At 39.3% G+C, this 14,093-nt stretch overlaps 1 protein-coding gene across 2 annotated transcripts in view; it reads right to left on the bottom strand.

Annotated features, from left to right (window-relative positions):
* SNCA (synuclein alpha) overlaps positions 1-13,341 on the bottom strand; it is a 131,822-nt gene extending 118,481 nt beyond the window's left edge. Inside the window, exons 1-3 of one of the 2 annotated variants that reach the window (XM_022582332.2) lie at positions 13,253-13,341; positions 11,630-11,775; positions 2,317-2,358 (exon numbers count right to left, since the gene is read on the bottom strand). In XM_022582332.2, coding sequence (XP_022438040.1) covers positions 2,317-2,358; positions 11,630-11,750 — 163 coding nt within the window. In that variant the 5' untranslated portion in view covers positions 11,751-11,775; positions 13,253-13,341. Of the gene's footprint in view, positions 1-2,316; positions 2,359-11,629; positions 11,776-12,886; positions 13,194-13,252 lie in introns of those variants that run through there. The other variant, XM_022582330.3, reaches the window with a different exon arrangement.
* Between the last annotated feature and the right edge of the window lie 752 nt (positions 13,342-14,093).

The raw sequence follows: 14,093 nt of genomic DNA, 5'->3' as shown, positions 1-14,093 counted from the left end.
TACCACTGCATTTGTTTGGTCTGGTGGGTTTTTACTTTGCTCCTTCATCTGCTGCGTATTTCTCTGTCTTCTCATTTCGCTTAACTTACTCTGTTTGGAGTCTCCTTTTCACAGCCTGCAGGTTCATAGTTCCCATTGTTTTTGGTGTCTGCCCCCAGTGGGTAAGATTGGTTCAGTGGCTTATGTAGGCTTCCTGGTGGAGGGGACGGGTGTCTGTGTTCTGGTGGGTTAGGCTGGATCTTGTCTTTCTGGTGGTTAGGACCGCGTGTGATGGTGTGTTTTGGGGTGTCTGTGAACTTACTATGATTTTAGGCAGCCTCTCTGCTAGTGGGTGGGGTTGTGTTCCTGTCTTGCTAGTTGTTTTGCATGGGGTGTCCAGCACTGGAGCTTGCTGGTCAGTGAATTGAGCTGGGTCTAAGCACTGAGATGGAGATCTCTGGGAGAGCTCTCACCAACTGATATTTTGTGGGGCCAGGACGTCTCTGGTAGACCAATGTCCTGAACTTGGCTCTCCCACCTCCGAGGCTCAGGCCTGACACCAGGCCGGAGCACCAAGACCCTGTCAGCCACATGGCTCAGAAGAAAAGGGAGGAGAAAAAAGAAAGAAAGAAAAAACATAAAATAAAATAAAATGAAGTTATTAAAATAAAATATAAAATAATATTATTAAAATTTTTAAAAAAATAAAAAAGAGAGAGCAACCATACCAATAAACAAATCCACCAATGATAACAAGCGCTAAAAACTATACTAAGAGAAACATAAAAATCAAAAAATAGTCTTTAGCATACAGCAAACCCCAAGTCTACATTTGCTCCCAAAGTCCACAGCCTCGATTTTGGGAATCCTAACCACAAGGCCACCAGGGAACTCCCTGTTTTAATTTTATACCCTAATTTTTTATCAAAAATATGTATAAAATAGTCATGTAAATACTTTTCTCCACTAGCTGCAAAAATGTAGCTCAAGATAGATCCACTATAAAGTGATAGTAAGTAACACCTAGATAATATATACTATTTGCCTTCAGTATTCTATATATTTATATATATTCATTCACTGAATTCTCTTACAGATGAGGAAACTGAATCACATAGAGGTTATGAATCTTGCAGAAAAATCACACAGCTAGTAAGGGGTAAGCAGAAATTCGAACTAAAGCGGTCTTGCTCCAGTGTTTATGGCCTTAACCACAATACAGTATTAATATTCCCGTTTGGGGCCTCCCAGGTGGCGCAGTGGTTGAGAGTCCGCCTGCCGATGCAGGAAACATGGGTTCGTGCCCCGGTCCGGGAAGATCCCACATGTCGCGGAGCGGCTGGGCCCGTGAGCCATGGCCGCTGAGCCTGCACGGCCGGAGCCTGTGCCCCGCAACGGGAGAGGCCACAGCAGTGAGAGGCCCGCGTACCACACGCACACACACACAAAAAAACCAATATTCCCGTTTGATTTTCCCAATTTCTATTTTATAATTTATCAATAGGAGCATGTTATTTTTCTGAAGGCTTGTTATGTTTACTGTTTTCTGATGATATGAATTATATTTCTGATTATATCTCTTGTTTTACGACACCTGTCAGAAAGCTTGGAGTACGTACAAAACGAAACTCAATCACAGCAAGTCTGTGGGCTTTTAAGGTTGTTATTAAATTATGATTTTTCCCTTGATTTTTCTGTTTCTATCATTATCCTCCTCCTCTTCCTCATTATCACCACCATAATTTTCATAATTTTTGCTATTCATTTACTGTAATCTTCTTACAGACTTATCCAAAATCTTGGTGAAATTAGGCCAAAAAGAGACAATAAGTAATTTACTGATCATCCCAAGGGTGTTTCCTAAAATGTCTTCTGAATCATCAAGGAAATGTTATAATTCATATATTGTAGTGTCAGAATATTTCATTATACACTACAGAAAATTTTAATTCATTCCTTGAAAATGGCAATCCTCGTGTGATATTTATGCTATTGGTTTGCCAAGAACACTAAGTTGGTCTGAATACTCAAATCTACACTACTATAAACAATTAAACTGGTTAATTCAGTCATCATTCTTGACAGTTACACACATTGTGCTTTATTTATTTACAACAAATACTTAAACTATTGTAAAATATTTAATAAAGAATCAAGATTTTTAAAAAGGATTAAAAAACAAAGAATCAAGATTAAACAAAGCTGATGTTCCCTAGAATGCTCCTCTATGGGCAGAGTGGTTATTTACATTTACATTCTGAATGATCAGTGCTAGGGCTATACTGCTTACTAGATATTTTCAATATCATCCCTGGATATAAGCTCCACAAAGCTTACCTGTTGTCACACCATGAACCACTCCTTCCTTAGTTTTGGATCCTATAAAAACAAACAAATTGAAACCGTAAGTCTCAAAGTCGCCTTTACTGCTAATGAGCTACTTTGAAATACATCTAATGGAAAAACAGTATCTCAGTCTTCAGAAGCCCATGTGTTAAGATATCCTCAGGGGGGAAAAAAATCTAAAACAAAGAAATCCAGCAATCACTACAACAAATAGAAGAAAGCAAAGCTAACAGGATACTTTCCAATTATGATTTTAGCACAGAGTGATGACTTTTCAACCCCTTGTGTCCCACTTCCCACATCAACTTACAGAAGGGGAAAAAATGTTGAGATAACACTGGGGCTGGGTGGGTAGGTGATTTTGCATTCAGAATTGCAGAAGTTCTACCGAAGTACAATACAAAAGAGATTAGGTAACCCATGAAACATAAACAGATGGGGGAGCGAGAGAAAGAATTCACATTTGTTGAACACCTATTATGTAAAAGGTATTTTACATCTCATCTCATTTAAACTTTGTAATACCCATTTCATATCATGCCCATTTTATTCCATATGAAGCAATTACAAATGAAAGTTAAATGATTTGCCTAAAGTCACACAGGTAATAACTGGCTACAACCACATTCAAATTAAGGGCTCTATGACCCTAAGCCCATATTTTCTACGAAGCCAGGCAAACCTTTAGAAGGAATGCAGTACTTTATCATTCAAGTATGATTAATGCCAGCTTCAAGAAGTGGCAAGATAGGAATTTTCCCCAATTCTTGACCATTACTAAGCTTTTACACAAGTAATTCATTAATATGTGTCATTAAAACTAAGTTTGTGAACAATTTTATTCATAAGCCCTTTAATGTTGGATTTTTTAGTGTAATTGATACCAGCTTTTTCATAAAATGTTTTTGAATAACAACAAAATGAAGATTCATTTGAAAACTACCCTATAAGTCAAATAAAGTAGTTCTTACTGAGTATACTAGAAATAACTGTAAACACATTTTACAACAGGAAAAAAGTGTAAGAGAGCCTCAGTTCCTTATCAAATAAAAATCCTTACCAACAAAATTAATATATAAAATTAAATAATCTCTAAGAAGCTGGTTCTTGAACTGGAGAGTGCAGCAGAATCAATTAAGTGGAAGCAAGGTTAAAAAATGTTGACTATGAGTCAGAGTTTCAATATTCAGTAAATATCAGGTACAGATATTTGCATTTTTAATAATCCTCATGATCTAATGCAGGTAATACATGGATCAAATCTGAGAAACACTGGTCTGAGGCAGTTTCTAGTTCCAAATTTATTTAGAAGTACATATCAATGATATAAATAATATGATGATCAATAAGGTGATTTAAATAAATGTACATGATCATATTGAAATTTTTCATTGAATTTTTTAATAAAAATATATAAATAAGGCATTAAGTATAACTTGCATGCATTATATTTAAATTTACACTGTACAAAACAGTCCAGCTAAGTTTCTACATTTAATAAAGCAATTTAAGTATCTTTAAGAACTTCCAATTTGAATGTATTTAAGGACCTCTAATAAATATAGAGCATAAAATGAAATACAGCCTTGTAGTTAAGAAAGTGAGCTCTAGATTCTGATTTTCTGGATTTAAATCTTCACTTCACTACATAATAAACAAATACACGTCACACAATCAACATGAAGTTCAAAGCAAATAATACATGCACAGGTCTTAAAACAGTGTTTAGCACATAGTACTTAGTAAGTGATAACTGTTATTATTTTTCTTATATAATATTTGTAAAGAGATTTTCAGTTTAAAACACAGGACAAATCACCATATCATAAACTCATATGAATGAAATTGTGCAGTTGTTAAATATGTTAAAGGTTATAGGATAGTATTTTACATATATGCAATATGAAGTGTGTGTGTGTGTGTGTGTGTGTATTTTTCAGGCAATGATCACTTTGCATAGTATTTTGGAATCATAAAATGACTGCACACAAGCTGAGGTGAAGCTATAGAAAGTGATCTTAATAATCAATGAGGAAAATTCTGATTAATCAGTGATAAAAATGACTGTTGTTCCATGACCTTCAAAATTTTCTGTCAAAACATTAAAAATTCTTCTAGTCATTTAAAAATGTACAGGGAAATTAAAAACTAAGCAATATTTATTTTGTGTACTGTAATTTAAAACATTGACAAGTGTTTTATTTCTTTGTAAAAAACTTATGAGTGGTTTAAACAGTGCTTGTCTTCTCCCCATTGTGTAACTTTCAATATTAAGCGGAGCATCTTTTCTAGGTCTTAGAAAGTTGTAATACTCCTTCATAAGTTTGGGTCAGTTTCCAAAACCTTAGCTTTTGTATTTTTAATGCCATGATATATCTCTGATGGTTTCTTTCATGTGAGGTGTTTATACGGCACCACTTCCTCTGGGACGGCTTCAGCCTACGCATCACAAACACATTTTCCATTTATGCTGATACCTTCACCTTCGAGAAGTTCCTCTGGCTGCATATCAAGAGTCTCCTGAATGGCAGCGGTATCCACATTCTCACAGTCAGCTATTCCTTCTATAAATACATTTATGTCTGATTCAAATTTTACTTTCAGCATCTTTCACTTCATTTCTTTGCTGACATTCACTTCTTTGGTCAACTTCCTCTTTCAATTATGCATCTTTGTAAAATACCCTCTGTGTTTATCATTGGGAGGCAAGGAGGTAACTTAACTATGGGCTTTGCTGTCTGTACAAACTGAATAACAGATCATAGAGCCACTGCCTGTTACAACAGACTGATCACAAATAAACTTTGAAAGAAGTCATGTGATTTGGCCATGGATCATAAATAATGAGTTTCTGTTACTTATGTAGTGATTGTGGGCTAAAGAGCTAGGAGCAAAGTTTATACTTTATGTAATAACTCACAGTTTATGTATTGCGGTGATAGAAATTTGAACTATACTGTTAGGGACTGGTTTTATTTAACTGACTGTGGTAACTGAAGTTCATGTATACTGGAACTATGCAATTGTATTTAAGAGAACAGTTCTTATCACTACCCGCCTGCCACTCCTTGAACCCCTTATTTCAAAAAATGACTAGTAAAAAAATTTTTAACAGTTGGCCTGTGGTCTTTCCTCTCTACCTCAGTTATAACTGATAATCTGATCTTTGGCTAAATCATGGAATGTATCCTGAATTAAGATACGTGAAAGTCCTGATGAGGTTGCTTAAACCAATGAACTTTTTTTGCTGTCATAATTGTTCATTAGTGTGTTATTGATGATTAACCTTTAATTGATGAATAATCTGTAATTGAAAAGATATAGCTACAAAATAGGTGCCAAGTGGCTATGTGACTAGTAACATAGATGGATAGATAGAGAGATAGATAGAGAGATAGATAGATAGATAGGTAGGTAGATTTCATAATAGATACAGCTGAAGGGACACTAGATCTGATGGCTTCCCTGAGCTGAGGTGGCCCACACCCATTCCCCTCTTGTCTCTCAGGACTTCACAAAGCTACAGAGTGGAGGAGGTCAGAAGTCATGCCTAATCTTTGCAAGGACTCAGTTATGCTATTGTGCATGTTATGTTGACTATCTGAATACGGTGGAGGTGAAGCATATTGTGACTTGGTAGTTTGATATCAATCCACAGTCTTGACAACTGCTACTTACTGAGCAGAATGTCACTGGAAGGGTTTTGAAGATTTGCCTTGCCTTTACTGTTATAATACTTGACATTATATAAAAAGAACTACTTTTTTTTTTGCTTTTGAATTTGACTCTCAATTTATAATTTCTAAGCTATTTGATTGAGAAATTTTTTGTCCATTAAGTTGAAGTAGGTTGATTGAAAATTTATGTACCAAGATATCACAAAAGGAGAAAAAAAAAAAAATCACAAAAATAACACTGATTCTTTTTTTTGTTTGTTTTTTTGCAGTACGCGGGCCTCTCACTGTTGTGGCCTATCCCATTGTGGAGCACAGGCTCCGGACGCGCAGGCTCAGCGGCCATGGCTCATGGGCCCAGCCGCTCCGCGGCATGTGGGATCTTACCGGACCGGGGCACGAACCCGTGTCCCCTGCATCGGCAGGCGGACTCTCAACCACTGCACCACCAGGGAAGCCCCAACACTGATTCTTATGGTGATTCTTCAATTAGTTAAAAGATAGTTGTCAAAAGCATAATATTGTAAAGGAATGAGGTTACTTTTCTCATGAGGCTTAGGAAAAACGTGTGCCAAACTTCTTCAGCCATAAGTGAAATTAGAAAAATTTCCTTAGGCATTTCTAATCTTTCAAGCTAGTTATTGATAATAGTTCTTGTAATGAAGGATGAAATGATAGAAAGAAAATATATTGACAAAGTAATTATTCTGTTAGAGAGTTTGACAGTAATAACCATAGCTCCTACATATAAGAGTGTGTTTTACAAAAACTCTCAATGAAATATTAACAAATCAAACCCAACAATGTATAAAAAGAATTATATACCACAGTCAAATGGGATATATCATAGGTATGAAAGGCTGGTTCAGCATTTGAAAGTCAATTAAGTAATTCATCACATCAGCAGGCTCAAAAAGACAAATGACATGATCACATTAATAGATGCAGAAAGAGCATTTGACAAAATCCAACACTTATTTGTGATAAAAAAAACTCCAGTCAACTAGAAACAGTGGGGAACTTTCTCAACTTGATAAAGAATATCTACCAAAAAAGCTACAGCTAACATCATATTTCATGGTGAGACACTAGAAGCTTTCCCACTAAGACCAAGAACAAAGCAAGAATATCCCCTTTCACCACTTCTTTCAACATCGTATAGGAAGCCCTAGCTAATGCAATAAAACAAGGAAATACAAGGTATCAGACTGGGAAAGAAGAAATAAAACTGTCAAGAATCAACAAAAAAATCTCCTGGAGCTAATAAGTTAGTACAGAGAGGTTGCAGGATACAAGGTTAAAAAGTCAATCACCCTCCTATCTACCAGTAATGAACAAGTAGAATTTGAAATTAAAAACACAATACCATTTAACATTAGCACCAAAAAAAATACAATGCCAGCATATAAATTTAACAGAATATATACAAGATCTATATGAGAAAAACTACAAGGCTCTGATACCAAAATCAAAGAACTATATAAATGGAGAGCTAGCTATTCTATGTTCATGGATAAAAGATACAATATTATCAAGATGTCAGCTCTTCCCAACTTGATTTATAGTTCAATGTAATCTTAATCAAAATCCCAGAAAGTTATTTTGTGAATGTTGACAAACTGATTCTAAAGTTTGTGTGGAGAGGCAAAAGGCCAAAAATAGCCAAAATGGTAATGAAGAACAAAATTAGAGGACTGACACTAGCAAACTTCAAGACTTACTATAAAGCTGCAGTAATCAAGGCAATGTGATATTGGTAGAAGAATAAACAAATAGATCAAGGGAACAGAAAAGAGAGCCCAGAAATACACCGACATAAATATAATCAGTGGAGTTTTGACAAAGGAAAAAAGGCAATAAAATGGAGCAAAGACAGTCTTTTAAACAAACGGTGCTAGAACAACTGGACATCTACATGCAAAAAATAATTTTATACACCAACTTTACACCCTTCACAAACAAAAAACCCAGTATATATCATAGCCTTAAATGTAAAATGGGAAACTATAAAACTCCTAGAAGATCACATAGGAAAAAATCTACATAACCTTGAGTATGGCAATGACATTTTAGCTATAACACCAAAGACACACTTCATGAAATAAATCATTAATAAGCCGGAACTCATTTAAATTAAAAACTTCTGTGAAAGACAATGTCAAGAGAATGAGAAAACAATCTACAGACAGGAAAATATTCATGAAAGATATATCTGAAAAAGAACTGTTATCCAAAATAGACACAGAACTCTTAAAAATCAACAAGAAAGCAAATAACCTGATTAAAAAATGGGCCAAAGATCTTAACAGACACCTCATCAAACAAGATGTGCAAATGGCAGAGAAGCATTTGAAAAGATGCTCCACATACTATGTCATCAGGGAAATGCAAATTAAAATAACAATGAGATGCCACTACACATGTATTAGCATGGCCAAAATGCGGAACACTGACAACATCAAATATTGCTCTACTTAGAGCAACAGGAACTGTCATTAATTGCTGGTGGGAATGCAAAATGGTGCAGCCCCTGCAGAAGACAGTTCGATGGTTCCTTTAAAAACTAAACATATTTTTACCATATGACCCAGAAACTGTGCTCCTTGGTATTTACCCAAAGGAGCTGAAAACTCATGTCCACACAAAAACCTGCACAGCAGATTTATTCATAATTGCCAAAACTTGGAAGCAGCCAGGTGTAGCCATTAAAGGACATGGAAGAACTTTAAATGCATACTATTAAGTGAAAGAAGCCAATCTGAACAAACTACATATGATTCCAATGATATGACATTTTGGAAAAGGTAAAGCTATGGAAAGAAAAAGATCAGTGGTTGCCTGGGGCCGGGGGACACTGAAAATATTCTATAAGATATTATAATGATGAATACATAGCATGATACATTTGTCCAAACTCACAGAATATATTATACCAAGAGCAAACCCGAATGGAAACTATGGACTTTGGATGATTATGATGTATCAGTGTAGGTCCATCAGCTGTAACAAATGTACCATCTAGTGAAGGATGTTGGTAATGGGAGGGGCTATGAATGTATGGGGGGAGGGGGTACGTGGGAAACCTCTGTACCTTCTTCTCAATTTCTCTGTTAACTTAAAAACTGCTACAAAAAATAAAGTCTTTAATTTTTTAAAAGTATGTTATTATTATTCATATGTTCTGCTTTATTATGACATTCTCACAAAAACTCTGCAAGGTAGTTGCATTTATCCAAATCATATGTTTACAAATGAGGAAAGTGATGCTCAGATATGTTAAGTTACTTCCCCAGTATCCTAGAGGTAGTAAGTGGTGTAGCCTGGAGTGGAATTTAAGTTTGACGCCAAATCTATGTTTTTTTCTCCTTTATCAGGAGTCAGCAAACTACAGCCTATGAGCCAAATAAGCTCTCCAGCTGTTTTAGTAAGTAACGTTTTACTGGAACATAGCCACCCTAATTATTGTCTATGGCTGCTTTCACACTGTAAGAGCAAAGTTGAGCAGACGAAACATATATCATAGCCTAAAATATTCACTATCTACCCCTTTACAGGAAAAGCTTGCCAACACCTGAACTATATTACTATGTCTTCACATGGTCGCTCTTCATCCTGAATCCTGTATTTGTATTCAACTTTTAATTGACTTTAAAACATAACTGGTGAATAGTTTATAGAATGCACCATGTTTTAAATACCAAAATAAACACTGAAGATGATGTTTAGAAAACACGTGTCACATAAACAAATTAAAACTTCATATAATAATCTCAGAACAAATAACAGAATTAATCTCTAAAAAGTAAAATAATTTTATTTGCCCAAACTCATAGTTGACAATGAAAACAAATACAACGCTTTCCAGATGATAATCCTGCTTATTACCTGGAAAACTGCAATGTATTAATTTAATATGCAGTATTTTCTGGGCTCCTTACAAACTAATAAAGTGGATATTATCATACTAAAAAAATCTTTAAAGTTAGTAAGTTATAAAGTAACTGAAATCAAAGAATAGTTGCAAGCATGCACTTGCACAACTTGGAAAACTGAGGACAAATATAAAGATATTGATTATCTGCATGTCACTGATTCAGTATCCCAAATTCCATCTGAAAAGATATAATCCGCACTTCACAAAAAAACTTGAAGTTAACTCATCAATTTTTTCCCTCTTGTAACATCTTTTAATCCAATGAAAATATGTTTTAAAGTAAAGAGTAATTTAACTAGAGATTTGTGGTAAGATTAAGCCAACACAAAAAGAGTCTATGAACAGTGAGAAAAAAATATGAGAAGGATTCATGAAAATCATTCCAAGTATAACTTTTCTCCAGCCCATCGATGTTGGAGAGACGGTGTAGCTTTCTTTCACCCCACAGACACAGGCAGAGTATTCTAAATGCGCGCATCCTCCATTTTATTGCTCATCCTTCGGCTACTGTTGCTACAGCTGCCACCAGAGAATGTGGAAGAGCTCAAAGGAGAAAGAGGAGAGGCAGGATGGGCAGTGGGTAAGTGTATGTGTGCGCATGTGTCTATCCCTATGCATGAGTGTGTGCATACTTCTTCCCCAAAGAGGTTGAGGTGATTTGTAAAATAACACCCAACCTAACACAGTTCAAGAGAGTCAGGGTCTGTAAGAATACTCCAAGGTGGGAATTTATAAACAAGTAGAAATAATAAGCATCAATCTCATCATTTATTGTGTGTATCACTTGATACACAAATGAAATATATAAATGTCTCGGAGATATCAGCAGCCTTTAAGCACGTTCTTGAGCTTAGTCCTCGGCTTACCAAGTGGTAGCAAGAAGTAACTCCACCAAAGACTTTTTTGTCCTTTCCTTTCCAGGGCCACAGAAGGTCTGTCTTTACATATCTCAAGGTCATATCAAAGTCTTATTTTTAAATTAGAATACACTGAAATTAGCATATATTATACATGATGATAAAAGAAATCAAAAGCCCATGGATGAGTCTGATTCTTAAAATAGTCTCGATTATTTTTTAAGACTGAGTTTTAAAAACTGTCCTCGGAGCTATAGTTACTTATGCATAGAAACATTCATTTTAAAAAAGAAACCAAGTCCTAAGTATTATTGCAAAATTAAATGATCTGGAAAAACAAAATAGCCCCACTTTTTACTATAGCCCAAACACACACACATTTACCTACCTACACATACCTCTGATTCAGTCCATCATTTTGACAAGTGAAGATGCAAAACTGAATCAAGTGGGAAACACCAGCATTTAAAACATCAGTCAGGGCTTCCCTGGTGGCGCAGTGGTTGAGAATCTGCCTGCTAATGCAGGGGACACGGGTTCGAGCCCTGGTATGGGAGGATCCCACATGCCGCGGAACAACTGGGCCCATGAGCCACAAGTACTGAGCCTGCGCGTCTGGAGCCTGTGCTCCGCAACAAGAGAGGCCGCGATAGTGAGAGGCCCACGCACCGCGATGAAGAGTGGCCCCCGCTTAACACAACTAGAGAAAGCCCTCGCACAGAAACGAAGACCCAACACAGCAAAAATAAATTAAATAAATAAATAAATAAATAAAACATCAGTCATCCTAACGCATCAGTCATAAATAAATAACGAAGTGACACTTGGGTCTTACCTACCTACGTAGAGAACACCCTCTTTTGTCTTTTCCGCTGCTTCTGCTACACCCTGCTTGGTTTTTTCAGCAGCGGCCACGACTCCCTCCTTGGCCTTTGAAAGTCCTTTCATGAATACATCCATGGCTAATGAATTCCTTTACACCGCACTGGAGAACACAAAATACACTTTGAGAACTTTTGGGTAAAACAAAACGAAATTAGAACCACCCAAGGTAAAAACCACTGAAAGATCAGTAGACTCCCCAAAAGTGTGGGATTCTTTTAAGTGTACCTCCATTTCCACCATCGGACAAAGCAGCCTTCTTTTTTTTTTTTTTTAGCTTTTGCATTAAAAATTTAGCATCTCCCATCCATCTTGGCTGGTAAAAGTCTAGCCGCCTAAACATGGATTAGGATGAATCATCTCAGCTGTTCTTAAAGCCCTTCCGAAGTGGAATTACATGAAAAGATGGACCCCTCTTTTAACTTCCCAGGGTCCAAATGGTAACAGTATAACTTAGAAGTGCGTTTAGAAGACAGGTTACAGGAAAAGTAAAGGGAGCTGGGGGCACGGGGTCAGGGACACTCTTAAAATAAATCCCCGAAGGCGGCTAACAGGTCAAACGTCAGGAGGGCAAGGGAGGGAACTACTCACTCTGGGTGTGGCTGAACCTCAGCGCCCCCGCACTCGCCCTAATCCACCCCACCACGCACCCTGCCCTCGGCCATCTACCCTGCGCAAGCAGGCGCGCGTTCACACCCGCGGGCAGTCTTGGGATGCGCGCCAGCTCCCCGAGGGGGCGTTCTCCGCGCGCTGATCCCGCCAGCCACCCGGCGCCCGCACCTGTTAACCCCTTACCACCTGCTGGCTTGCCCTCTTTGCTCTTCCGTTTAATGATTTGCCAAACACAGCTTGTTTACTTAACAAGAGAGAGCGGACTGCGGGATTTAAGGAAAGCGGAAAATAAAAGTTGAATACTCATACTCCACCGAGCATCCTGCCTTTCCCAAAGAAACAGCTTACCCCTGAGAAAAGCCGGACCTCTCAGCCTTTGAGGACAAGACGCGGGGAGTACCGGAAGCAGAAGGAAAGCCAGGTGGATTTACTTTCCGCAAGCTCACCATTAGGTATAAGAACCCACCTCCGGGAGAGACTCGACTACGGCCGGTCCTCACTGCAGCACCAACCCCGCCTCCCGGGCGTTCGCAATGACTCTTCTCCCACCAGGTTTTCTCCATGATTTCCCAGGCTGCCCGTTTAGATCCACAGGTACTTACCTGATTCCCTCGACTCCTCAGAACTCGGATTCTTCCCCCACCCGCACTTTTAAAAAATGTAAAACAATTCCCAAATATTATTTAAGTGGGAGGAGAGAGGATGAAGAGCGCACAGGAAGGGTGGAGGTGGCACCAGAAGAGGGATGGTCCCCAGAGGAGGCGGCTGTCTGCATAACCGTGCGAGGAGAGGCTGGGGGCGTGGGACGCCAACCCGCGAACCCGGCGTCGAATTGCCACTCCCCGTCCCCCGCACGGGAGGATTCGAGAGAAGAAGACAGAAGGTCTCAAGGGAAGGCAGGGAAAAGAGCGCCAAGGACGCACAAGGCGGGGCTCGGTCCCCGGGTCAGCTCGAAGGCCGGCACACACCTCACCCCGCGTGGCCGCGCGCGCTCGCTCGCTCGCCCCCTCTCCTTCTCCTCCTCCCGGCCCTTCCGTCTCCTCCTCTTCCTAGTCCTTTTCTCCTCCGCTCACCGCCCCCGCAGCTGATTTGTCAGCTCCTCTCCCCGCCCCTCTCCCGGCGCTCGCCGCTTTCCCAGCCGCGTGCTCTTCACTCCTCTTCTCGGCTGGGGATGGGGGGTGGAGGAAGGCTGGCCCTCCACCTCCGGCAGCCCGCCAGGTCCTGGGAGACGGGAAGGTGGGGGTGTTCTGGGGCTCACTTCAAGTCACGGGGGCTCTTGCGGAGATTCGGAGCGGTTAGGCTTGGACTGATGTCTCTCCCTCTTTCCCATCCCCCCCCTCTTCCCCGTCTCCGCCTTTTCCTCTGGTTCCTCACGGGGACCCCCACGTCAGAACCAGCCTGGGGAAGTGGAAGTCTGGGCGACCGACCACCAAAGATAGAGCCAGTCTCTCGGGGAGCTGCTGAAGGAGACAGGCAGCGTAGGAAGGGTGCTCCCATCGGCACTGCCAAGAGCACGTTTCCCTCGGATCGCTGAAATTTGATTAATGGTCGTAGGACACAACGTTAACGATGCTTTTGTTTAAAGAGCCTCCAGATGTACGTTTGCTCTTAACCTCTCATGAGCCCGAAATGGTCTCGCGGGTGGAGAGAAGACGAGTAAAGAAGAGTTACAGGTTGAAGAGGCAGGAGGAGGCTCGTCAAATCCTCTTCCCACCCCCACTCTCACCATTTTCTTTTCCACCAACCAGCGGCTGCCAGACGCTGATTTTCCCATCAGTGGAACAAGGAAGGAATAGTCTCCCCAGCCGT

This window comes from Delphinapterus leucas, chromosome 5 (assembly GCF_059928025.1).
Source record: "Delphinapterus leucas isolate spDelLeu-1000000601 "Yukka" chromosome 5, BTC_Dleu_Yukka2, whole genome shotgun sequence".
Taxonomy (NCBI): Eukaryota; Metazoa; Chordata; class Mammalia; order Artiodactyla; family Monodontidae; genus Delphinapterus; species Delphinapterus leucas.
Note: the sequence above shows the minus strand (reverse complement) of the source record. Positions and strands in the feature narration are given on the sequence as shown.